The sequence below is a fragment of the Canis lupus genome, chromosome 24, assembly GCF_011100685.1.
Source record: "Canis lupus familiaris isolate Mischka breed German Shepherd chromosome 24, alternate assembly UU_Cfam_GSD_1.0, whole genome shotgun sequence".
NCBI lineage: Eukaryota > Metazoa > Chordata > Mammalia > Carnivora > Canidae > Canis > Canis lupus.
In genome coordinates this window covers 4,105,150-4,131,683 of record NC_049245.1, presented here as the reverse complement: position 1 = coordinate 4,131,683, position 26,534 = coordinate 4,105,150, and the positions used below count along the sequence as shown (strand labels likewise).

The window sequence follows — 26,534 nt, the reverse complement described above, 5'->3', positions numbered from 1 at the left end:
GGCATATCTGTCCAGGAGTATACTGGAGATGGCTCGTCCTAGCTCACAAGAGCCAAGATCTCCCCTGGCTTCTCCAGGTAGCCTAAGATTGGCCATGGTGGTAGTATTTACACCATGGAAGTTGACAAATGCTATCCATCATGACTTTTCTCCCAGAGGGTCAGGCATTAAACACTTACCAGCTTACCACCGGGTCCATCTATTGACATTACCACCTCAAACTCAACACCTACCCACTTCAATTTTCCCTAAAGATGAGTTTCTTCTTAAAAAAGACACATATAATTTGATTTTTTTTTATTTATGATAGTCACACAGAGAGAGAGAGAAGCAGAGACATAGGCAGAGGGAGAAGCAGGCTCCATGCACCGGGAGCCCGACGTGGGATTTGATCCCGGGTCTCCAGGATCACACCCCCGGCCAAAGGCAGACGCTAAACCGCTGCGCCACCCAGGGATCCCCGACACATATAATTTGAATGCTTAAAGATATAATCCTATTGTTGAAGGTTTTTTTATTCTTAACAGTAATATTTCCCTTTTTGAATGAAGTCATAAGCAAAATAAATATATGTGTATGTATATAACAGAGAAAAATGGAGTTGAGTTGAGTTGAGTTGAGTTGAGTTGAGTTGAGTTGAAGCATGACCTAAGATAGGGGATGGGGAAGAGAAATGAGGACCAAGCTCCACATGCTTACCATTTCCTTATCTTGGGCCCCTTGAAGAAACGTCACACTTTCTGAGCTACAGTTTGAGAAATGTGGACCTGCTTACTTTTTAATCACTTCAATTGAGGTATGATATGTATGCAATATATGTGTGTGTGTATATATATATGTATATATATATTATTTTTTAAAACTTTTTATGGGACACTTGGGTGGCTCAGTCAGTTGACTGTCCAACTCTTGATTTCAGCTCAGATGGTGATATCAGTGTCCTGAGATTGAGCCCCACTTTGGGCTCTGCTGTCAGTGCGGAGTCTGCTTGGAATTCTCTTTCTCTCTTTCTCTTTCTCTCTCCCTCTCCGTCTGCCCCTCTCCCTACTTGTGCTCTCTATCTCTCTCTAAAATAAATTTTAAAATCTTTTTAAAAACTTAAAAAATAAAAAATATTTTTATTTTGAAATAATTTTATGCCTACAAAAAAAAAACTGCAAAAAGAGTACAGAGAATTCCCATATGCCCTTCACTTACCTTCCCTTCATGATAACATCTTCCATAACCATGGTAAGATCAAAACCAAGAAATTAACATTGGCATGATGCTATCAACTAACCTCCAGAGCTTATTCCAGTTTCATCAGTTTTCAGTAGCTCTTATATATGACAGATCCTTGGTCTTTATTTTTCATGACCTTTACAGTCTTGAAGAATCCAAACCAGTTTGGATTTGTTTTCTCATGATTTGATTGAGGTATACATGTTCAGCAGAATACTGCCATGACGTTGTATTCTCTTCAGCATCTCCTATCAGGAGGATGAGATGTTGATATGTCTTTTTACCAGTGATATTAAACTTCATCCCTTAACATAATGTTTTTGATATCTATCTGTGCAATTGTGTGTATCCATTGTACATACAAGAAATTTATCCTTTTTTTATTGCTTAGGAGAACCTCGTTGTACAAGGGTATCATTTGCATATCCATTTGCCCGTTGGTAGACACCTGGGTTGTTTCTAGTTTATTATGAATAAAGCTGCTATGAATATTCATGTGCAAGTGTTAGTGTCTACAGATGTTAGGTAAATACCTGTGAGTGGTATGTATTAGTTGGATTTTATAAGAAACTGCCAAACTTTGTTCCAGCATGGCTATACCTTTTTACATTCCCACCAGCAAGGTGTGGGAGTTCAGTTGCTCCATTTTTTCACCAACACTGGATATTGTCAGTCTTTTTTACTTCAACCATTCTAGTAAGTGTGTAGAGGTATCTCATTGTGATTTTTATTTCCATTTCCCTAATGACTAATAAAATTGAGCATCTTATTATAAACTTCTTTCTCATTTATTTACCTTCTTTGATGAAATGTATGCTCAACTATTATGCCCATTTTAAATGTTTACCTTCTTGTTTTTTGAGTTGCGTTTTTTATATATGTGGAATATAAGTACTTTATAAAATGTATATTTTGCAACTTTTTTCTCCCAGCCAGTGGCCTGCCTTTCATTTTATTAACAGTGTCTCTTGAAGAGTAGTTTTGTTTTTGACGTTGCATTTTATCAATATATTTACTGTCTTGGTTTTTCATTTTATATTCTATCTGATAAACCTATGTGTAACCTAACCTCACAAAGATTTTCTCCTACATTTTATTGCAGAATGAATTTCAGGCATCAATAGCTCCTCATATTTTTTTGTTCAATTTTAATACCTACTCCCTTAACTGCAAATTCAGAAACAAATTCTTTTCCACTCATTAAGCACACTATGAATCATTAATCCTTTGGACAGTGAAGGAGTGCTTATAAGCATGATGGCAAATTTGATTCTTTTGTTACCATAAATGCTCATGTGTTGGCTTCTGTGAGGTACTTTCTACTCACACTCTTAGTCTGGGTATTCCCCAGAAACAAATCCTGAGACAAATCTAGAGTGAAGACAGTAGTGTGCTGGTCAATATTTAACAACTGATCCCCCGGGGGTGGGGAGAAGCCCTGATTTATAACACTTGCCAATATCTATGGTGTAAATACCTACACCATGACTGATTTTAAGCTATTGGTACATCAACAGACATGCAGATTTCCTAAAAATTTAATTACTGGCCCTTGTGAGCTGATACAGGCCTGCTTCAGTACACCACCAGGTGCAGGCAGGTTATTTGAGGATGCAGAAGTGAGGGAGTAGGGGGAACAAGATAGAGAAAGGAAGGGAGCCAACAAAGGGGCATTAAAGAGCTGGTTACCCCTGTGAACAACTGGGCTCAATCCCAGTGAGGACTCAGAGAAATGGTGTAGACTCTGACTCAGAACTGTCCCAGTCAAGGTGAACAGGCTAGCTACTGATTCACAGATTCCTTCTTCCGTATCTCTTTTATTGATGATGGTCCCTGGGTTGTTAAAGCCTGGACTGTTTCAGGCCACTCTCTGCTCATGGCCTAAGGAAAGTTCTCTAGTACTGGTGGCTTCCTCAGGCAGAAAAGCAAAGAGAGCCACAGATTAGATGGGGAGCTGCCCTGGGTAGGAAGCTGCATGTGTCTTAAGTTGCTCATTGTCAGAGATGGGGCAAGGGTCCATATACCACATATGTTTTTCTAAATACTGAATTCCCAGTAGTCAGCAGCACCTCCCATTAGGTCCACAGTCAGAGGCTCAATTCCCTGCCTAGTGCAAACTTGGGTAACCCTTTCTTTATTGGCTCATATCAGTGCATTTAAAGTCACCACCAGACCAGACTCAATGACATTGTCATTCCCTATAGGAGTCACAAGGTCAGTTCCTCTGTTCAGTTGGCCTGTTCTGTTTAGAAAGGGAAAAGGGGAATCACTTCCTTGTCAGTTCTTAAAAACACAGAAAATGTTAAATATGAGTAATAGAATCCAATCAAATAATTTCCTCATTCAGGCCACTTACTAAATGAATTTCTATATGTGAGAGAAAGCCTGGTCTTACGAACCAATAGACAAGTCATGTTCAAACACTTTCTTTTCCGACTGACTTACTTCACTCAGCATAATACCCTCCAGTTCCATCCACGTTGAAGCAAATGGTGGGTATTTGTCATTTCTAATAGCTGAGTAATATTCCATTGTATACATAAACCACATCTTCTTTATCCATTCATCTTTCGTTGGACACCGAGGCTCCTTCCACAGTTTGGCTATCGTGGACATTGCTGCTAGAAACATCGGGGTGCAGGTGTCCTGGCGTTTCATTGCATTTGTATCTTTGGGGTAAATCCCCAACAGTGCAATTGCTGGGTCATAAGGCAGGTCTATTTTTAACTGTTTGAGGAACCTCCACACAGTTTTCCAGAGTGGCTGCACCAGTTCACATTCCCACCAACAGTGTAAGAGGGTTCCCTTTTCTCCGCATCCTCTCCAACATTTGTGGTTTCCTGCCTTGTTAATTTGCCCCATTCTCGCTGGTGTGAGGTGGTATCTCATTGTGGTTTTGATTTGTATTTCCCTGATGGCAAGTGATGCAGAGCATTTTCTCATATGCATGTTGGCCATGTCTAGGTCTTCCTCTGTGAGATTTCTGTTCATGTCTTTTGCCCATTTCATGATTGGATTGTTTGTTTCTTTGGTGTTGAGTTTAGTAAGTCAGTCAGAGAAGGACAAACATTATATGTTCTCATTCATTTGGGGAATATCAATAATAGTGAAAGGGAATATAAGGGAAGGGAGAAGAAATGTGTGGGAAATATCAGAAAGGGAGACAGAACGTAAAGACTACTAACTCTGGGAAACGAACTAGGGGTGGTAGAAGGGGAGAAGGGCGGGGGGTGGGAGTGAATGGGTGATGGGCACTGGGGGTTATTCTGTATGTTAGTAAATTGAACACCAATAAAAAAAAAAAATAACTTCAGGAAAAAAAAAAAAAACACCTTCTTTTCTCCAGATTGTCTCACTTGTGGTGACGTCTTGAGCAGCTGTCTCCATTCTCGAGGTCATCCCACTGACCTTCCCTTGTTGGATGTCTGACCTAACGTTTCTGTGGTTATGTAGATGAGAGAAAGTCTTATCATGACAAATAATGTTTTCTGAAATGCAAAATCCAGTCTTTTTCTTGGGGCAAAAAGAAGTTGGCTATGGCTCTGTCTTCTCTGCCGGGGGGAAACTTCCCACAGATGGGGAACAGATGGGCCTAGATTGAGGCACCATCTGCTTTTCAGTTGTAATTAACATTGGATCCAGGGGTGGATTGGATTTTACCATAGCGTTGGCCATCCCCTTTGACCACCAGGGAATCCTAAATCATGTGTTTGTTGGAATGTGAAACTTGGGTTGGATTGCTTCAGATGGGCAACAGCTCTTATGAGACAAGAAAAGGAAGCCAGGCTGTGCAGCAAATCATTTCTATGTGCCTACTTCCATGCCACAGTGGCCACTACAGATGCAGCCAAAGAGGAAGGGACTTGCTACTCTTTTCTTGTGATACCTTGATTCCATTTCAGTTCAACTGGCCCCACTTTTCTAACAAGTTGATTGAAATAATCCTCTGGCAGCAATAATATTATTCAGCATTTATTGAGTGCTTGCAATATTCCTGACAAAGAATTTTGCATGAATTATCTAGTTTTAAGACAACCGTATGAGATAGGTACCATTATTTTTCCCACTTTACAAACAAGGAAAACTGAAGTCTTAATGAGGTTTAAAATACTCATTTCAGGTCACACGACTCAGAAATGAACCCAGGCTATAGATTTTGCTTTGTAACCATGGTTAATCACAGCATCCACCAACTTATTTATATTAGAAGAAAGCAAAAGTTAGTGGCTGGCAAATTTCTCCCATTCCTGTTTTGTAAGTTGCAGAAGACAACTGCAGGAACTCAAAGATAATTAGTGTCCTTCAGTTCCTTCAAAATCACCTTGTGGGAATGTATCTCTCAGTGTTTCAGTGTGGTCTGGCCCCCATGCCATTAGGTGATCTCCTAGATCCTTAATTGTGACTCTGCTTTTTACTTTTTCTGAGCCCTGGGAGAAACAAGTGAAAACATGATTATATTTTAGCTTTCTGTCTTGAAGCCACAGCTCATAAAGTTGATGTCAGCATCTACAAACTGCAAGAGTCAGTCCTTATCTTTATCAATGACATTGTTCCTCCAACAACAGAGAGAATTTCTAGCAGAATGGTCTGAGAGCATCTTTGCCTTGATGGACTTTGAAGGGCACACCAACTGAACAGAATGCAAGAAGCACATCCCAAGACTAGCAGTCATTTGTACTCTTGTCCAGGGACACAGGATTCCCCAGAATACCCCCTGAACATCAAGCCAGCCTATGTCAGCCATGGATAAAGGAGTCCTTGTGCCCAGCTCGGCTAATTGTCTGGCAAGAGAGATTTTGAGCCTCCTAGTTAAAAGTCCATTGTAATCATTTGGTAATTATTTTAATGGATTGTCATTGAAGTATGAAGTTGGAAATACTGTAATATGAAGCTTCAGTCTGGCTTCGTTAGCTGCACTAGATCTTAAGCAGTAAAATGAAGATCAGAGTTTAAGCCCCACACCAGCCTATTGGCTTTGTTCATTTATACACGCAGTCCCAGACTGGACCCCTACCCACAGGCATCCATTCGTTAGCCCTTTATACCATTCACAAGCAGTATTAGGCTGGGGATGCTAGATGACCCAGTAGAGCCCTTCCCCACTAATGGCAAATCGACTTCTCTTCCAGGAACATATCCTGTGATATGGAGTCAGCTATGGTAATGGGTCACAGTAAAGACATACAGTTAAGGAAGTAATCCCAACCTGGGAATGTTGCCGTTGCTTTCAACTGGGTGCCCAAAGCTAGATTGCAGGGCAGCCATCTGGGCACCTTCTCAAGAGTGCCAATCTACCAAGAGTGCACTAAAACAGCACTATAGTAAATGGGAAAGATGGCGCCACTTAACTCAGGCTTCTACATGACAGAACCAAAGGCAAATAGATTGATCTCCTGCACCCGAAGCAAACAGCCACTTAAAGAAAAAGGACGTTTCTGTTTTTTTGCTACTGCTTTCCTTTTTCAATTACACATACTCTGTAAGTGCTCATATCATCCCACCAGCTGAAATTTTAAAATGGCACAGAGCATGATATCTGCCAACATTGAATGAAATGTGTTTTATTATCTAAATATTAAATACTAAAACTTCTAATTCGCAACAGGAAGTTGCCTACTTTAGAGTAGTTCTTACCAAAGAAACTCAAAAGAGATAACAATTACAGAAAAATGGAGGAAGATTTTTCAGAATATTTTTCAAAACATTGGCTTTGCTTACACCAGTAGAAATGAATTATTAAGGGGCTTAATTTATATATATGTATATATTTTATTAAGAGAAGATTTGTTTTCTCCTCTCTTCTCCACTAAATAAATGTTGCATAAATATTTAAAGAACATGGGTTTGAAGAGGCGCCAGATTATGAGCCTGGCTGGATGACCTGTGTCTCAGGCCGATTCTGTGTTTGGAAGTGCTGGTTACTCGCCCATGATTGGCTTGCAGTTCCACTGTTTGATGTTATTTGGCAGTTGCAGTGCCCACTAACTCCCAAGACTGTTTGGGGAGAGAATAATAAGAAAATGACAAAAAAGCAAGAATGCAAATATCTTGATAACTTCAACCAGCCTGGTGTCTTTCAAAGGCATAGTGTTGTGCAATAAGCTTAGCTCTAACTCTGGCATGAAAATCCCTACCCTATTGTGGTTTTCTTCAGAAGAGCTTGGCACAGGTTACGAATAAAAACCTTGAGGCAAGAAGCAGGTTTCTCACCAACCTTGAAGTGAAGAGTTCCACCATCTTATAGAGAGTTAGGAAATCTTAAAATTTCAAAGTCCTCCAGAAAAATTAAATTCTCTAATATTTAGTATATCTCTAGGGGAGAAGTCACTGTCCTAATTTTCTCAAACAAGCCTGAAGAGGAAGAGGCCACTCTTGGCAGACAAGCCTGTTGTCAACCCATCTCTATGTGGCATTTTGAAAATTCCCACAGGGTGTGCCACTAGGCTTTAGCAGGGAAGGATGAGGTGGGGCTGTCACTGAGAAATGGGAGAGGAAGAAAGGGAAGAAAAAGATCTTAAGAAACCTTCAATACAGTGAGCATTCTACGCCTTCATACTATTCTTCTCTTGCCACTGAAAGCAATTGGAGCTAGAGCCATGAGCTCTGGCTTGGATTGGATTCATACAAATGGGACTGAAGTCCAGTTTCAGTTATTCACTGGCTCTGTGATCTTGGGATTCTATTCCCTCTGCCTCAGTTTTCTTGTCAGAAAAGTGGGAATGACAACAGTTTCTATTTTGTGGTGTAGTTGAGAGATTAAGCTTTAAAGCAGTTCTAAGCCTGTGTTCAATACTCAGTAAATGTCAGCCATCATAATTATCACCATCATTTTCTGTCTTTGCATCACCATCATCATCATCATTGTTTCTATCACCATCATATCATAGTCACTATCGTCACCATCATCACCATATGGTCAAATGATTATCACCATCAACATCACCACCACCATCACAGTCATCATCATCACCACCTTCACCATAATTACTATCACCATCATCATTATCAATTATCATCATCATCATTACCATCACCATCATTCATCATCATTTACCATTACCATCATCATCACCACCACCATCGCCATTACCACCATCATCATCACCGTCATCTTCATCACCATCACCATAACCATCATCACTATCACCATCAGACCATCACTGCCACCACTTGTCATTATCATCACATCATCAAATCACTATGTCTGCTGTCATCATTATCATCATCACTATCACTATCACTATCATCACCACCCTGACCACCAATATTACCATCACAATCACTAGTATCACCATCATCATCATTGTCCCCATCATCATCACATCATAATCACTGTTATCACCATCATCATCATCTCCATTACAATCATCATCACCAGCATCAAAACCACTTTCATCATTATAGTATTCAGTTACTGGAGTCAACAGTGACTCTTGTTCAAAGCAGATAGTCTGCATTTATGCACCCAAATATCAGCCACCCAAACTGACCTTTGCCTATTTCTGCAGCCTCATCTTTCTGCTTTCTCGCCCACAATCTACACTGCAGAAATAGTGAATAATTTATAATTTTAAGCACAAACCATGTTAATTTATGATACCATGCTTTTATTCATGCTGTTCCCTTATCTAGCCATTTCTTTCCTGACTTCTTTGCTCGGCTTCTCAGACATGATATACCATCTACTCCTCCCAAGAGTCCTACCATACCCTTCCTCTCACTCTCTAAAATGTAGGTTAGGGATCCCTGGGTGGCGCAGTGGTTTGGCGCCTGCCTTTGGCCCAGGGCGCGATCCTGGAGACCCGGGATCGAATCCCACGTTGGGCTCCTGGTGCATGGAGCCTGCTTCTCCCTCTGCCTATGTCTCTGCCTCTGTGTGTGTGTGTGTGTGTGACTATCATAAATAAATTAAAATTTAAAAAAAAAAAAATAAATAAAATGTAGGTTAGGGATCCCTGGGTGGCGCAGCGGTTTGGCGCCTGCCTTTGGCCCAGGGCGTGATCCTGGAGACCCAGGATCGAATCCCACGTCGGGCTCCCGGTGCATGGAGCCTGCTTCTCCCTCTGCCTGCGTCTCTGCCTCTCTCTCTCTCTGTAACTATCATAAATAAATAAAAATTAAAAAAATAAAATAAAATGTAGGTTAAATGTCCTTCCTCTAAGCTCATGTAGAATCTTGTGAATAGCTCTGTGTTTGGCTTCACTATCAAATGCTCTGCTTACATATTTAGCAGACATGTTGGTGTTGCATCAGACTAACCTGAGTCCTCCATACTAGTTTGTGGCTTTTGGATGCTCTACTTTTTAGGGATCATCCCTGTGACCTTCTAAGATCTTGGGCTGCTGGAAGTACTACACCAGGGTGCACTGAGTGGCAAGTGCCTGGTAATTTGCAATCTCTGGGGTGGCACATAGCCACTAATGGCTGGTTGGTACCGAAGTATGAAAGCCAAGCTCATTTGTTTCAAAGAAAGACAAAGTCCAGAGTTCTCTGAAGGATCAGGTTGAGGCTAGGTATCACCTGGCATCACACCTTTCCTTAGTTTCTTCTCCCTCCTTATCCTGTTCTACTACTATCTTATCAGGCTCCCATTGTATATGGATTCTCACCTGAGGATTTACTTTTGGCAAACACAGCCCAGATCCAAGAACCCTTTTCTTTGGACCGGTTGATACTACCTGAGCGCAGATTGCTCTTTCACAGTAAATGTCATGTTTAAATGAATAGATGGAATGGCTACCAGTCAAGTAGAGAATTTTCCATTCTCAGTTCCTGGAATCTACTGGGAGTAGAGACCATGTGATGAAGTTTGGAGGATTTGAAGTTACACAGTGATAGATTTGAGTGATTGTTGATTCTGCTGATAAGTTTTGATTCTTATTTCTTCCAGACCCCTGTTTCCTCTTCTGTAAAATGGAGACTCTAGACGGCCAACCTCTGTGGGTTATTAGGAGGGTGAAATGAACTAATACATTTTACATTACATGAGCCTAGGGCCTAGCCCATAGAAAGAGCTCATTCCTTCATTCAGGCATTCATTCAAGAAACATTCCAGAAACAATGTCAGGCACTGATATAAGCCAGAGAATACAGAAGTGAACAAAACTGTCCCAAACCTCTGTCCTGGTGTGCCATCCAGATGTTGTTGATGTTTTCATCAGCACAGACTCTGGGCCTGAGGTTATGGGTCACCTCTGTGTGGGACTCTTGAAGTTTACACATGAGTTCAGTCTTTCAGCCACCAGGTAGTTAGCACCTATCTCCTGGAACAAACTGGAAAGGAGGTGGAAAGATGGTGCCTGTTAACTTGGATTTCCACATGAGGCAAATCTTAGGAGACAGGAGTCATAGGTCTTCATCTGAGCCCTGTTGGGAACCTTGAGATTGAGCATGAAACTGTGGGAAGATACCTGACCCAACAGTCCAGGGATAGGAGTTTCAGAACAAGCCAGGCCACCATGGTAGAGTGACTACAGGAAAGTTATTTAGGTGCCTAGGGCCTTATTTTGCTAATCAAAGAATTGGGCAGCTGGACCTGATCTGAGATCACCATTCTGACTGCTGACAGACTTCATTTAGTGGCTTTACAGTTGTTGCTTTACAATTGTTGAATTCTATCATTCATTCATTCAGTACTTATTGAGATATACTATGTGCCAGACTATACTAGACACTTGGAATACATCAGAGGATGAGACAAGCAGAGACCATTATCTTCACAGAGCTTATATTCTAAGGAAGGAGGCAGACTGAAAAAAAAAAAAAAAAAAACAACCATAATAAAGTGTTTATTATGCTGAAAGCCAATCCATACAGTGGGGGGAAAATAGTGGAGCAGGGTTTGGACATCGAAAAGGGAAGGTGCAGGCGAGGCATGTTGCAGGGTGAGGGGGTAGGTTCAAAGAGAGTGATATTTGAGCAAAAGTGAAGGAAGTGAGGGAATGAGTTACGTGGATGGCAGGGAAGAGAATGGGCTAGTCAGCGCAAGGCCCCTGAGGTACAGCAGACCAGGTTTATTCATGGAACAGCCAGGAAGCCAGAATCAGGAAAGAATAAGAGGTGAAGCCAGAGTGGCTACATTAGTTTCCATTACTCAGAATCAGGAGATTTTACCTAAAGTCCAGATTTGCAGCTTCTCTCTTAGAAAATTGAAAGCTCTCACTACACCAAGCACATTTTCTCATGCAACATTGGCTGGGGCAGAGCACAGGCTGCCAACTTAAGATGGGCCTCCACTGTCCAGCAAGCCACAGACCCTACCTCACCCACTTCTCTTATTCCTGCATCTTGTGGACTCCTGTGGGCAGTTGAGGCCATGGTCCCAGGCAGCAGCCTGTGACAACACCAAGGTACCCAAACTCATCATCACTCACTGAGTCCACCCCTTCCTTCACAGTCATTATTTCTCTTAGCCCTGACTCTGTGCTTATTCTTGTGTGAGCTAAACAAAAACTCTTCTGGGGAAGACTTTGAAAAGGAAGCTTATATAGATGTAGGAAAATTATCATTCCTGATTCTGCAAACGAGGCTCTTCCTTTGGAAGGAATTCATGGACTTCACAGAGTTTGTGTGTGCGTTTGGGGGAAGGCTGTAAGGGAATAAGAAAACATTTTCCTCTTCCACTCAGACTTGTCTCCTGTCCTGACAGCAAGGCTTCAGGGAGATTTTATTTACTTTTTTTTTTTTGCCAAAAATGAATTTATTAACAGAACCCCAGACTGTATTGTGATCACACCACCTCACACACATTCAGATGGCTACCGTCAAAAAATAAAATAAAATAAAAAACAGAAAATATCAAGTGTTGGTGAGCATGTGGAGAAGTGGGAACTCTCATGCACTGTTGGTGAGAATGTAAAACAGTGTAGCTGCTTAAAAACAGTATGAAGGTTTCTTGCAAAATTAAACATAAAATTACCACACAATCTAGCAATTCCACTACTGTGTATTTACCCAAAACAATTGAAAGCTGAGACTTGAACACCTGTGTTCATTGCAGCATTATTCACAATAGCCAAAAGGTGGAAGTAACCCAAATGTCCAAACATGGACGAACAGAGAAACAAAATGTGATACATACATACAAGGGATTGTTGTTCGACTTTTAAGGAAAGAAATCTGACATTTGCTACAATGTGAAAGACCCTTGGGAACATTATTATGCTAAGTAGGACAGGCCAGTCACAAAAGGATGAAAAGTGTCTGATTCCATGTCTATGAGGTCCTTATAATAGTCAAATTTATAGAGACAAAGTAAAATGATGATTGCCATGGCCTAGGAGGGAGGGGGAATGAGGAGTTAGTGTTTAATAGGGACAGAGTTTCAGTTTGGGAAAATGGAAAAGTTCTCAAAATGGATGGTGGTGATGGTTGTACAATAATCTGAGTGTGAATGTGAATATATGTAATGGTATTGCACTGTGTACTGGGAAATGGTTAAAATGGTAAACATTGTGTTGTGTGTATTTTAAAACAATAAAAAGTCAAAATTAAATTTGAAAAATCAAATATACATAATATGTATTGTATATCTATAGAGAGATATGGAGAAAGAGAATGATCCATTCCCTCTCAGAGAAGTTGGCTCTTCTCTCCCCCAACTGAGTTTGCTCTCTTATTTGAGAAAATGCCAAAAAAAAAAAAAAAGAACGAAAGAATGAAAGAATGAGAAAGAAAGAAAGAAAGAAAGAAAGAAAGAAAGAAAGAAAGAAAGAAAGAAAGAAAGAAAGAAAGAAAGAAAGAAAGAAAGAACCCCAGGAAGCAGTTCAGCCTGTGACCCCACAAAAATGGGTTGTGTCAGGGAGCCTCTATTGGGGTTCAGACCTAGCCATCCAGAACACACCTGTCCCCCAGGCCCCCAGCAATTTTGGGGGTCCTATGGGGTACAGCGTGCATGGCGATCTAAATGTGTTTTCTTTCTTCCTGGTCACAACTTCCTACTTGTATTTTTATTTTCCTTATGTTTCGATGCTTTACACTTATTTGTGTTTAGCATTATTCTATTGTTTCTGTTTTTATTGTGAGTCTTCACAGATCCCCAGGGGAGGGAAGGAGAGAGTGAAGGCTGATGTCTTTGTGAGATGAACTGTGGTTGGCTTTAAGAACCTGTTTGTGTCCCCTTTCCACCTGCTTCTCCTCTGGCCACTCTCTCCCACCACTGTTCCTTTTTCTTCTTTGCAACCTTCCCCAGTTTTCCTAGATGGTTATTCTCTGTCAGCACCCCCACTTGTGTTGTCCACTCTTTTCTGCCCCACTCTGTCTCCAGACGGCCAGGCTCTAAGGCCTATATCCCTGGAGATTCCACGCCCCTAGAGAAGGATGAGAGAGGTCAGAGCATTTCTTCCCTGCTCCATCTTGGCTTTCCAGACTCTGGCAGCAGCTGCTTCCTTCACCTTCTGTGGGAACCCACCTACTCAGCAGCTCATCCCCACTTACTGGGCTGCAGCACCACAGTTCCCGCCTCTTGCACTTTCAGGCCACTTGACGGGAACAGATTCCGGTGTTGCTAGCCACTGAGTGCCTTGCTTTCTCTGTGGATTCCCTTAGCCCTGCCTGTGCTACTATAAGCAAACACTTCATCAGACTCTCTGCAGTTAAAAAAGGAGTTCTTTCTGGTTAAATCCTTTTGAGTGACCCTCTGCTTCCTCCGCAGACCCTGATAGATGCACAAAGCCTCCCCACTATTCCGGATTTAGCTCTCTCTCAATGGGTCCCACTTGGGGCTGGTAGAAATTGACCAGGGAATGCCTGGACCACCTGCATCAGAACCACCTGGTGCTGATTAGAAATGCAGATCCCTGGGCCCCAACCCAGACCTGCCAAATAGATCTTCTGGAAGTGGGGCTAGGGGACCTTCATTTTGTATGCATTTCCCAGATGACTCTGGTTACTTTAAAGCACACAGAGATCTAGAAACCTGCATGATTCTTTGTTAATATGTTAAACACAAGATCTAGCATCAGATCTCATAACTATTTTTGAAGTCGTGACAAATAATGCATAATGGTCTCTGCAGTGCTTGTCATGTGATATGAAAGGTCTGTGATTTCCATTGGGGACATATTTCCAGGTCTTGCCAATACTACTGTGACTTTATTGCCTATATTCTTACTGGAAGGAAATGCTGAATTTTACTCAGAGGCTAGAGAAAACAAAGATGCAACCCCTGGTGGGGTAGGGAGTTTAGGGACCCCTGGTTAAGAGCTCCCATCTTATAAGAGGTCTTCAGAGAAGGGGATTTGAGCCAGGTTAGAGAAGTAGATATTCCTTATACAAAGGGCAGACAGTTCATTAAATAAAGTGACCTCTTCTCCTGAGATGCTGTATGGTGTGGTGGTTAGGAGCATGGATTTGGGAGGCAGGTCTCCTGGGTTTAAATCCTGCCTCTAGCACCTACTAACTGTATAACCTGAGCCAAGTTACTGAGCTTGATTCCCACCTGTGAGGCTGGATTAAATCCAGGGTCCCATCCTGTACTATTGTTCAGGTCAATGGAAGATAAGTGTGCCTGGCACCAGTGGGCTTCCTGTAAGGCCCATGTGGGCATCAGCTCTGCTACACAAACCTGCCCCCAGAACTTTCCTTTAATGAATATGGAGGAGGAGTGGCAGTTATCCTCTGCCACTTTTTTGGAGAAGCTGACCACCAAAAGAAATAAATGACTTCCTCAGGGACTTATGAACTAGTATCTCATTGTGGACACCATAGAAGAGGCATCTGGGGAAAGGGAGAGAGAGAGAGAGAGAGAGAGAGAGAAGAAGTTGAGAGAGAGAGAGAGAGAGAGAGAGAGAGAGAAGGGAACACACAGGAAAACAATTGTTCTTCTCCCACCAAAATATTTCTCCTGAGACGGCAAATGTCTCATTCCCAAGCCTCCAAAATAGTCACTCCACTGTGGTGACTTCCAAGAACACTGATCAGCTCTGGGCCTTATATGGCCATCATAAAACTCCTTGCAAATAACATAATTATAGGATTTATGCTAATAGAGGAGGGACATTAACAAACTCAGTTCCTTTAGCATTTGAGTTTCTGCAAGAGAAACCCTTTCAGTTGACAGTGGTTTCAAAGACCTTCACTAGGGAATCCCTGGGTGGCTCAGCGGGTTAGTGCCTGCCTTTAGCCCAGGGCAGGATCCTGGAGTCCCGGGATTGAGTCCCATGTCAGGTATGGAGCTTGCTTCTCCGTCCTCCTGTGTCTCTGCCTCTCTCTCTCTCTCTCTCTCTCTATGTCCATCATAAATAAATAAATCTTTAAAAAAAAAAAAAGACCTTCACTGACAAAACCATCATGGGGATGCGACTAAGGGCTATTTTTTGTTGGTCTCTCAACCTACAGATAGTGATGGTCTCTTCTAGGGGTGTCTGGGGCACACATCTGGGCCCCTGCTACCAGCAGCAAGCCCTCACAGACATTTTCCCTGGCAGAAGCCAATGTTGCAGCTGAGTTGGCCTTTGTGATCCTTTCTATGAATGCAAGGCATTCCTCAGCTACAACCACCAGGGAACTCTGGAAAACAAAGATTTATTACTTATAGGTTCTAGAGGGTACACGGGACAGCAGAGCCACGCAGTGGGGGGCATGGGGCTCTGCCTCCACTGGGGTCAAGGATGGTATGCCTAGGTTTTCATAGGTTTACACTTTACTGGTGAATTTAAAATATAAGAGTGGGAATTAGGGCGTGGGAAAGGAGAAGCAGGGTCACTCATGCGGTCAGTCATCTAGGTCACCCAGGGTTTTCTAAAATGGAAACTTCATGGTGGGGCAGCCTGGCTCCTTTTCTAGTTGTGTAGCTGGCAATGTGTTTATCTGAGATGGATGTCTCTGAATTGCATGCCCTTACACTAGTCCCTCTGGATTTTTGAAAAACAGTTGTTTCTGAGAGTGGCCCATCTTGATTACAAACTGCACTTCATTCTTTCCATAGTCTTCCTTAACATCCTTCCTTCTTGTCTTAATTTGGGCTCTCCCAGAAGCAGACTCTGAGACAAGGGTTAGAATGCAAGTGGCTCTCTGGGGGTAGACAGAAACATCAGTAGTGCAGTGGGAAGTGGGGCAGAGAAAGGAGGATTGCTAATAAAAGATGGCTGGTAAAGCTTGCAACAGTGTGGGTACCTGAAGCTTAGTCATCTGGGGAACCCAGGGAGATAGCTCGGTTCCTCCAGTTAGTCCACCCAGAGGGCAGGGGAGCTGGGGTACTGATACACCAACTCTCATCAATCGTTGTGGGAGGGCTTCTAGGGGCGATTATACTCTAGCACATCCTGACCACTTTGTGTAAGGTTAAATCAAAAGTCTTCAAACAAATTGAGACATATTCTGACATTCAGAAGACACCAAATTAATAAGTCCCAAAGAATGTGATAGAGCCCACGTTGTCATCTGCTACATTCCTTTCCCTGCAACTCCCCTCCCCCAATCTTCTTATGCAAAATGCTGGTCTGGCTGTGAAGCTCAGAGTTTCTCTCTCTAGTCCCCAGAGAGGGTGAGTATTTCCAGGAGAATGTCGTCTGTAGCGGTAGCAGAACCCAAAAATTTGTGTGTATATTGGTCCCACCAAGGCATCATCGGGCTATCAGATACTAAGCCTGTAATGGGGGGAAAATGATCTTAAAAGAAATACCACCCCTCCCCCAAGTTTAATTATGTATTATCACTTGAAACTATGAAAAAGACAAAGAAGGGAAAAGGAAATCTTTTTTTGTTTAGTATTTAAACCATATTTAGAACAGTTTTCACCAAGGCCAGAGTTCCATGGATCTTCCCTAGAAATTGCTTGTCCAGCACCACCTTCATTGAAATTAAAAACAGAGCGACATGAGTGCAGATGATGTAGTAAAAGGAAATTGTCTGTGAAAACCGCTGACTGTAGATGCCACATAAAACAGCAGGGTTAATGTCACGCTGTTCAGAGACATTTGCCCTCACAACTCAGAAGCCCTTATGTATATTGACATTTCAGCTGGAGCCTGTTCACCTCCATTAAGCCACGGGCCATGATAATTTCCTGTTACTTTAGGTGCTTTCCAGTTTAACCACTATGGTCAACGTTTCTCTAGTTTTATTCGTCCCGCTCAACCTTTGAAAGCACCCGATGAGATGGTATTTATCTTCCAAAATCCCAGGTCAGTGGCTACTTCCTCTGTGATGCCTCCTCTGGCCTTAGATAGCCTTGCCCAGAAGAATGAACCATCTACGTCCAGAAATCAGATAAGGAGGGGCTCAGTCAGTTAAGTGTCCCACTCATGATTTTGGCTTAGGTCATGATCTCAGGGTTGTGAGATTGAGCCCCGTGTTGGGCTCCGTGCTCAATGTGGATTCTGCTTGTCTCTCTCTGCTTCTCCCCTGTTCGCACTCCCTCGCTCTCAAATAAATAAATAAAATCTTTTTTTAAAAAAGAATCAGAGAGGCACAGGGCTGCAAGTATGGAAACCTGACTCATGGCCATTGAGGCAAAGGGGGGTTTATTGTTCATTTTCTCACATAATAAGAAGTGCAAAGGAAGATGGCTTCTGGCATTAGAGCCACTGGTGAATGGTATCCTTAGGGATACCTAAGGGATGGCTGAGCCATCCCTTGCATGTTTGTGTGTACCTTCTTGCTTGTTGTCTCATGGTCAGACGATGGCTGCTGCCACTGCAGACATTCTGTTCAACTAACTGCAAAACTAAAAAAAAGGGTCACATTAGTTGCATCTGTCCCTTATTCTCATGGCCCAAACTGCATCACGTGATCATGTCTAGTTCCAGGGAGACTAGAAAAGCTGAGTATATTGTCACTCAGAACTTGGAAGTTAACTTCTCATTATTGTTTTCACCATGGCTGTTTATCATCTTGGCTGCATCTGTTGCCGATTACCATAATAATACCGTATAACAAATGGGATCAGAATGTCAGTGACATACAACAGTAAACATTTATTTAGCTTGTGGGTCTTTGGGGTTCAGCTGAACTTTGGGGATCAGTTGACCCATGTCTGAGAGTTAGCTGCTTGTCAATTCATGATCTCTGACAGCCTCAGCTGGGACGAGAGCATCTTGGCTGTGCTCCACACATCTCTTGTCCTCATGGCATTATTGTTGCTGTGTCAGGTGCCTGGCCACCCCCAAACCTCTTTGCTCCCCTGTTTCCACGTATGCCCCATAGTAGCCTTGTAAGCTAACTTGAGAGCGTGTTGTGATTGGTCTCACACTGAAGGCTAAGCAAGGTAAGGAGAGTCACTCAAGGTCATAGTAGCTTGGAAGTGTCAATTGTGGGATTTGATACGAGGTCCTTGACCCCGTTCTGGGCTTCCTCCAAGGCTCCAGGCTGCCTCTCCTTCTGCAGCTGCTGTGCTAGTCAATGCTATGCAGGCATTTCCCGTGATGGCTTCCAAAGGTGACACCAGCTACTCTGTGGGCACCACCCTGGTTGGCCTCATTCATTTCATATAAATAGGGCCTCCATTCTGCGCAAGGCTGCCCTGAGATGGGGTGGGTATGAACATGGGAAGAGCACAGCTGTGGCCCTCTTCAAGAGAAGAGGCACCAGGTACATGAGCCTAAAACACGGCTCACAGTCCAGGCAGCACGTAGTCAATGCCAAAATACAGATTCTTGCAGCGAGTTCCCAGGAAGGGAAAACCCTGTAGTCATAAGCTTGGAGTGGAAGCTGGAACAGACCCCTCTTCCCTTTTCCTCTGCACACACCCCTCACTCATCATTTCCAGAAAACATCCCGCCATTACTTGTCCTTGTTGCTGCAACCAGCCTACAGGCTCAGATTCCAGGGTGTGGGGCAGCACATCTGTCATCCCAGGGTATTGGCTCACTTCAAACATTTTTGAGGGTTTAAATCTGTCTTGTATTTTTTAGCACACCTTGTAAAAATAATAATATTAAAAAAAGAACATCACTCAACGGTTTCAACATCTGGAAGTTTATCCTAGAAATGCAAAAAGATGTATCTTTAAAGATGTTCATTGCAGCAGTGCTGATAGACCATTTATTTGTAGAAGAAAACAGGAAGCCATCGCAAATGAAGAGGTAGCTAGGGTTTACTCCTGTTCCTGCTGATCACATTGATACATATGGTATATTTGTATGTGAGTATAGAATCAAAATAAAGCTTTTAAAATAAAAACCTGGGTGGCTCCGTGGTTGAGCATCTGCCTTTGGCTCAGGTCGTGACCGTGGGGTCCTGGAATCGAGTCCTGTGTCAGGCTCCCCTTGAGGAGTCAGCTTCTCCCTCTGCCTGTGTCTCTGCCTCTCTCTGTGTGTCTCTCATGAATAAATAAGTAAAATCTTTAAAAATAAAATAAAATAAATAAAATAAAATAAAAACCAGTAAGAAAAAACATCAATGAATCTGGCCAGCAGCCCCCAGAAGTGGATGGCTGGGATTCCAAAATTTGTATTTGCCTCCCTTTGTGTATTTGGAGAAGTTAGCTTATTTGTAGGCCAACTGAAAATAGAGGGTCTAGATTGGGCAGCAGTTCAGGAATGGCCTCTGTCAGGGGAGGCAGCTGGCCTTGGCAGGAAGGCTCGGAGGGTCCTGGGGTCACACTCCAGGATTGCCATTTGCCATCTGTGCATCCTTGGACAAGCTACTGTACTCTCAGAGGTATTTGGGACATGGGGCTGTTAACTCCCTGCCTCCCCCAGGAGTTAGAAAAATTACACGGGACAGTCCTTATAAAGTACTGGAGAGTACCTGCCATTCCTGGCCCAACAAATAGTGACAAATGTTAATAGTATTATTATTAGTCATTATCACCAATTATATTATTACATCCTTTGGAAATACAGGAATGGCTAGATGAATGTGAAAGTCCCTCACTCTAAAATATTCAGGCCAGTTGTATTGATGGTACTATCAATATTAGCAGGCTTTCTGTATCTTCAAGGTGGACTTTGTACATTTGTTTTGTTCCTTTGTTCTGTTTAGTTTTCTTTTATTTCTTAATAGATCCTTTTTTAGTGCATTTTTAGGTTCAGAGCAAAAATTGAGTACAAGGAAAAAAAATTGAGTACAAGGTACTGATTTCCTTATCCTTCCTATCCCCTTACATGCACAGCACCTCCCCTTATTAATACCTTGTTCTATTTTGTCTATTTTTCCAATAGGAACCTGATTTCCAGTAGGTAACAGGGCAACAATTAGAGTGGAGTTTCTCATAAACAAAGTGGCAAGCCAAGAGGGGCTCTATGGCTGGAAAGAAGCCCCATCACCTGGTAGGCCCCTCCAGAGGCACATCTGGTCGAGGGGGGGCATCCCTGTCTCATACTCCCTTGTGCATGGAAATTAACCTGATAGTCATCATCTTTGAAAGCATGGAGAGCATGGAAGATCTATTCGTGTCCCAACCTAATCCAAGTGTTGATTTGCAATACATTAGATGGAGCTTCTTGCCTTACAACAGGATCAATATATAATGTTGGAACACAGTCTTAAAAAGACGATTTATAGACTTGGCTATTTCAGTGAGTTGAGTATGGCAGCTGTAGACAGCTTATTTAGATCTTGGTGAATTCACAAATGTGCAATTCTGTATTCCAATTACTGCATCTGGCTGTCCTTTGAAGAAATGATAAAGCCCAGATATCATTGGATCAGCCAAGTCATACAGCAAAAGGAGGGTTGATTCCATTGCAATTTAAAAATGTATATTCTCACTCATCCACGAACCGTAAATACAGCATTAATTTTTTTTAAATTGACATTTTCTTCCCAAAAAATTCCCAGACAAATAATTTTGATTATGAATAAGCCAATCAATAAAAATTATTTTTAAGGCTTCTCAGCATGCCAGACATCCCAGGCTCCTTGGAGATTAGAAAAGTGTAAGACAGAGACCTTGCTCTAACATCTCCAACACCTACAAAATACAAATTCAAGGTGGACAAATCAGAAAATATAGATAAGAATTATAAAAACAGAGTCACACCAACAGAGGGAGAAACTATTTTGATCAATGGCCTTACAAACTCTTATATGCAAATATATTTACGCAAGCATGTGTGTATATATGTATGTGCTTATACAATAGATAATAACCAAAAAGATTATACACGCTGTCTCATAATATTTTTCATTTAGCAATGAAATGCAATAAATGCCTTTCCTTGTTGTTAACTGTGGACTTAACCTCTTTTAGCAGGATTTCATTGAATGATGAACCACAGTTTATATAACCAATCCCTAATTGTATATTTTGTTAGGTTTTGATGATTTATTAAAGTCAGCATTTTGGAATGCATATCCACACTGCATATGTTTTTGTGCACTCATCTGATATTTCCATGGAATCACGTGTTAAGATACGTTTTAGAATCTTACAACTTTGTTAGAGAGCCCAAGCACACATGTGTGAAAAAGAAAACGAGTTCATAGAGTGGGGGAGGTATGGCTAAGTTAGTGCAACAATCAAGAGTCAAAGGCCAGAGAGATCACTTCATGCTTGGGTTGCTACAGAAGGCTTCATGAAGGACAGATACAAGTGACAGAAATTCTGTTCAAGCCATCTTACATGTCAAAGGCATATTATTGGCTCAAGAAATTGGAAAGTCCACTTTGGTTTCAGACTAAGCTGGGTCCAGAGTTCATGTGGTATCACTGAGCACCAGTATGTGTGTGTCTGCGTGAATGTGTTTGTATGTGTGCATCTGTGTGTGGGTCTGTCTACCTGTCCCATCCTTTGGTTGGTCTTCTTACTATGTGAGCGGCATTCTTAGGCAAGCTCGCTCTAAATGGCAGCCGCCCCCAGCAGCTCCAGACTTCGGTGGTGTTTACATCTCATAAGGAGAGAGCCCCTTTCCCCCAGCTTCTCTGTCAGTCCCGCCTTGGCCTCTTGCATACTTTTGGCCCGCCCACCACTGTGTAACAGAGTGGGTGTCCCGGTTGCTAGACTGGGTCATAAGCCTGCCTGCACCCTGTGCTGAGGGAAGTTGGGAATGTATGACTGAAGGTCTATCTGGGAGAGTGGTTCTCAAAATCAGATGTTGTTGAGAGATCAAAACATGAAATTGATGTCATAGCTGAACATACTGGAACTTGAAGGATGAGCAGCTGTAACCGGTCAATGCTTTGGGCTGCAAGTAGCAGGAAAACTCCAAATCAAACTGGCCTAAAATGCCATGGTACAAAGTCTGGAGGCAGGTGTGCTCTAGCACAAATTGCTCAATGGCTTGATGACGCCATTAAGTTTCTCAGGATCAGCTTCATCTCATGTCCGATTTCCCTCAGCAAGTTTGCCAGGAAGCCAGGACTTGCAGCTTCCTTGTCCATAATCAGTGCTGGAGTTATGGACAAAGACTGACAAAGACTCTAAAACTTTCCTGCTATCTCTTCAGGCCAGCCCAGGTCATGTGTCCACCCCAGAACCAGTAACTCTTAGTGGGAAATTCTGCACACTGATTGGCTAGTCAGTATCTACTCCTGGAGGAAGGGCTGGGGTCACCTTCCAGAGGATATCGTGGATATTGGAATGAAACTGGAGTCCCATTAGGAAGGAGTGGAGGATGGGTGCTAGGTGGCCAACCAACAATGCTATCCAAATAGAATTTATTAATTTGATAAGAACCTTGGGTGTTAAATAGGTAGAAAGAGGATTTATGGCCAAGTGGTAGAATTCCATGGTTTTTCCTGGTCATAGCTGACAGGAAACAAGATTTCAGAGTCTGTCCTGGAGAGAACAGCACAGTGAACAACCTCAGCTGAAGTTTTTGTTTATTTATTCCTTCACTGCACGTGTATTTATTGAGCAACTACTATGCACCAGGCACTCTGCCCAGTGCTGGGATAAGTAAGATAGATAAAGTCCATATCTTTGTGGACTTCTAGTGAGGAAGACAGATGACAAGCAAATTAATATGTCAAGAAAAACAAATCAGGGTAAAGTGGATAGAAAGAAATGGGAGGGGGGAGCCCCAGTCCCCTTGCTTAGGTTGACATTGAACCATGGACTTGAAGGACATGATGGAGTGAGCCAAGGTCATCTGAAGGAACTGTGTTCGGGGCAGAGGAAACAGTAGGTACAAAGGCCCTACTGTGCTATGCAGTCATCCATAGTATGTTTGGTGGACAAGGGAGAGAGTGGTAGATACTGAGGTCAGAGAGGAGGGGTGAGATCGCAGAGGGCCTCCCAGGCATCACAGTCTTTGTCCTTTGAGTAAGATGTTGAGTCCATGATGCCAGAGGGCATTATTGAAGCAGGGGGGGGTAGCCAGTTCCTCCCCCAATGGCTCTGCTTTGACTCTGACTTTAACTTCTCTTTCCCTCTCTTCCAGGCCATGTACATGTTCTACGCGCTGGCCATCGTGTGCGATGACTTCTTTGTCCCCTCCTTGGAAAAGATCTGTGAGGTGGGTGCCCTGTACTCTCAGCATGTCTGAGTGGGTGGTGCAACTGTGCTGCCCCAGGTCCTTCCCTGAGGTCCTGGGGAGCCCTCCATGCCACCTGGGTGGGAGCAGCAGGCATAAGCATGCTTCTGAGCAGTGAATGATATTAGCACAAAAGCTCCATCAGTCCACTTAGAATATCAGGGTATGGTCCCGTAGTTGGGCTTTAACCTGTACGACCAGCTCTCCCTACTCCATTTGGCAACTCGAGATGCCATTTGTCTTCTCCTTGCCTGTTTTCTTTGCCTCTTTTAAATCCTTCTCTTCCTTTCTCCCTCTCCATTCCTCATATTACTCTCCCTTATTTTTTTCTGCATCTGTGACCTCCTTTGTGTGGTCCTCGCAGAGCACGAGGTCTTCAGCTATATACCTCCATCACCCTGCCCTCTGTACATGTGCAGAAATGCTTCAAGCAGGGGCCCGAGAAGTGAGAAGATGAAAGAACTGGTCACAGGGAACAGGAAGGGGACCCTGTTCAGAATCAGCCCAGGGAACCCCAGGTTGAAGACCAAGTGACATCCTTTTCATCAGAAAATATTCAGCATAATTTAGAACCCTTTCATCCTCTTGCCTCTTTCATTTCCGTGTCTGTTTTGAAATGCAGTTTCCTTTATCTGGAAGCTTTCCACTTTATTTTATTTTTAATTCAGAATCTGGTTTTTCAAAAGGATCTCTCCCAGACACACCTCCCATCTGGGACTCGTTTCCTCATGTAGTTCTCAAACTTGGTCATCCTTCCCCATCCCTCCCCCTCCCTGCCAGTGTCTGATTCTTGAATTCTTAGTGGGCAGCAGGGACACCCATTGCATTTCTGTGAAGTGCCCAGGTGATGCTGAGGCTGTTGGTCCAGAAACCACATTTGGAGATCTGCTAACTTAAGCAGTTTCTTCTACATCCTGGATGTCGGTTTGGGTTTTGTCCTTAAAAAAATAAAACTAAAAGAGAATTGTGTCATAGGAACCATGGAGGGGCTTCGGGAGGAAGTTCCTTTAAAAAAAAGAAAAAGATTTTATTTATTTATTCATGAGAGACACAGAGAGAGAGGCAGAGACACAGGCAGAGGGAGAAGCAGGCTCCCTGTGGGGAATCTGATGCAAGACTCGATCCCAGGACCCCAGGATCACGACCTGAGCTGAAGGCAGATGCTCAACCACTGAGCCACCCAGATGCCCCAAGGAGGATCCTTTATTTGGTAGAAGGAGAAGGAGAGCAATGAGGTTGCATCTGAGATGGACAGTGGGTATGTGCAGAAACCCTTTGTCTAAAGCAATGTAAGCTGAGCACAGGATCACCTTACGTAGTAGGAGAAGAGGCACTGAAGCACCCGTAACTGGAGTCATTTGTGATCTCTGAAATACCACCACTTGGTGCTCTGTTCATTCTACAAAGCAAACTACTCTCTCTCCCACACAATTTTTTTATAGGAAATTTATAACCCACTCTAGAAATGGAGGTATTCTTGTCAGGAGGTGCTCTACTCCATAGAGGAAATCCATAGCACCTGCAAGCATACTTCTTGGGGAGGAAATGGGACAAAATAAAGTGTAGTCCTGGCCATCTGTGTCCATAGGGCACAGAACAGCTCCAAGGTGATGGCAACACATTTCAAGGAAGGATATTTGTGCAAAGCAGAGTCTGAGCCCCCAGGACCAAGGGAGGAGAACCTGGGACTGGAATGGGCATGTCAGGGAGCCCTGGGGAAAGCAAGGCTGGTTGCATCAGTAGTTACCAGGGCTCGATGGGGAGCTGGGAAGGCTCTTGACAACTCTGTTTTGATAGATAAAGGTGCCAGAGGCAGGAAGACTTCATCCCCTGCCCCAGCTGGTGATTCTGAGCATCCAGCAAAATGCTGCCAGGGCCCAAGTGAATTAGGGATAAAAGACGAGGGGATGTAAGGAAACATGGAGAAAGAAGCAAAGTCTGGATGAAGGAGAGAAAGAGGAACTAGAGATGAGCTCGGGGTGTGGACTCTATACCTCATGCCCCATCAGGGACCCCTAAGCTGGCATGGACACAGTAGTTTCGGGTTCTCCTGGTAAGTCTTGGCCGACCACCAAGGAGCGTGAGTTCTGTTAATCTTCAGGGACTCTCTTCCCCAGGGGACTCACCTGCATCCCTCACAGCCATACCTTTCTACTTGAGGAATCAGCACTTCCATCTTAGAGTCTTCTCAGAACCCCACATGAAGTTGAGCTGTTCCGTCCAGAGCCAGGAATCAGCAGGATTCCAAATCAGAGTGCTCGAGTAAGGCTCCTATTGTAGTCTGTTGCCGGTCAGTGGAGCCAGGGGCCTACGCCAAAGCCCTGCTGCCCCTCCATGGCTGAGCAAGGAAGTGCAGCGGCCTGCGCCACTGGGAAGAGGGTCTGTGTCATTCAAGACTAGCATCTCCAGGCTGGGACCCATCAGGGAACCAGCTATTTACTGACAGCCAGCAGCTTACCTTCTGGGTAGTGATTGGATGCAGAAAGGCTAAACATGCTAACCAGCCTCTAGTATATATTTGTCTTGTCCTCTTGCAAATCACCTTTTGAACTAACTGACAGGGTAACCCAGAGTGTTCGTTGTATAGGACATCTTGGCAGGGCTCCTCATCCTTCCCACTCAGTCTCAATCCCACCCCCCATTCTTCCAACCCCAGGGCTTCAAGACTGCATTAATGATGAGCAGCAGGTTTCAGGAGGGTGACCCCTCCACCCCTAAAGCCTCTGTAACCTCCTAGCATCAAGACTTTCAAACTGATTACCATGAGCCTCATTTAGCTTATTGATAAGCATAAATAGTATTGAAAAAAAATCCGAATGTTTTACATAAAAATGTGATTTTGAGCACCTCTTAAGAAATAAGGATATTTGGCAACATGGAGGGAAGTGAGTGGCATACTCTTTAGAAAGGAGGCAAATGCCCACTGTGCCTTACGCTTGTATGACACCTGGGGCT

General features: G+C 43.2%; 1 protein-coding gene across 4 annotated transcripts in view; it reads left to right on the top strand.

Annotated features, from left to right (window-relative positions):
• SLC24A3 (solute carrier family 24 member 3) overlaps positions 1-26,534 on the top strand; it is a 481,529-nt gene that overhangs the window by 327,255 nt on the left and 127,740 nt on the right. For 2 of the 4 annotated variants that reach the window (XM_038571460.1, XM_038571461.1), the window contains one exon: positions 23,487-23,561. In XM_038571460.1, the coding sequence (XP_038427388.1) occupies positions 23,487-23,561 (75 nt within the window). Of the gene's footprint in view, positions 1-20,390; positions 20,433-23,486; positions 23,562-25,833; positions 25,959-26,534 lie in introns of those variants that run through there. The other 2 variants (XM_038571462.1, XM_038571463.1) reach the window with 2 other exon arrangements.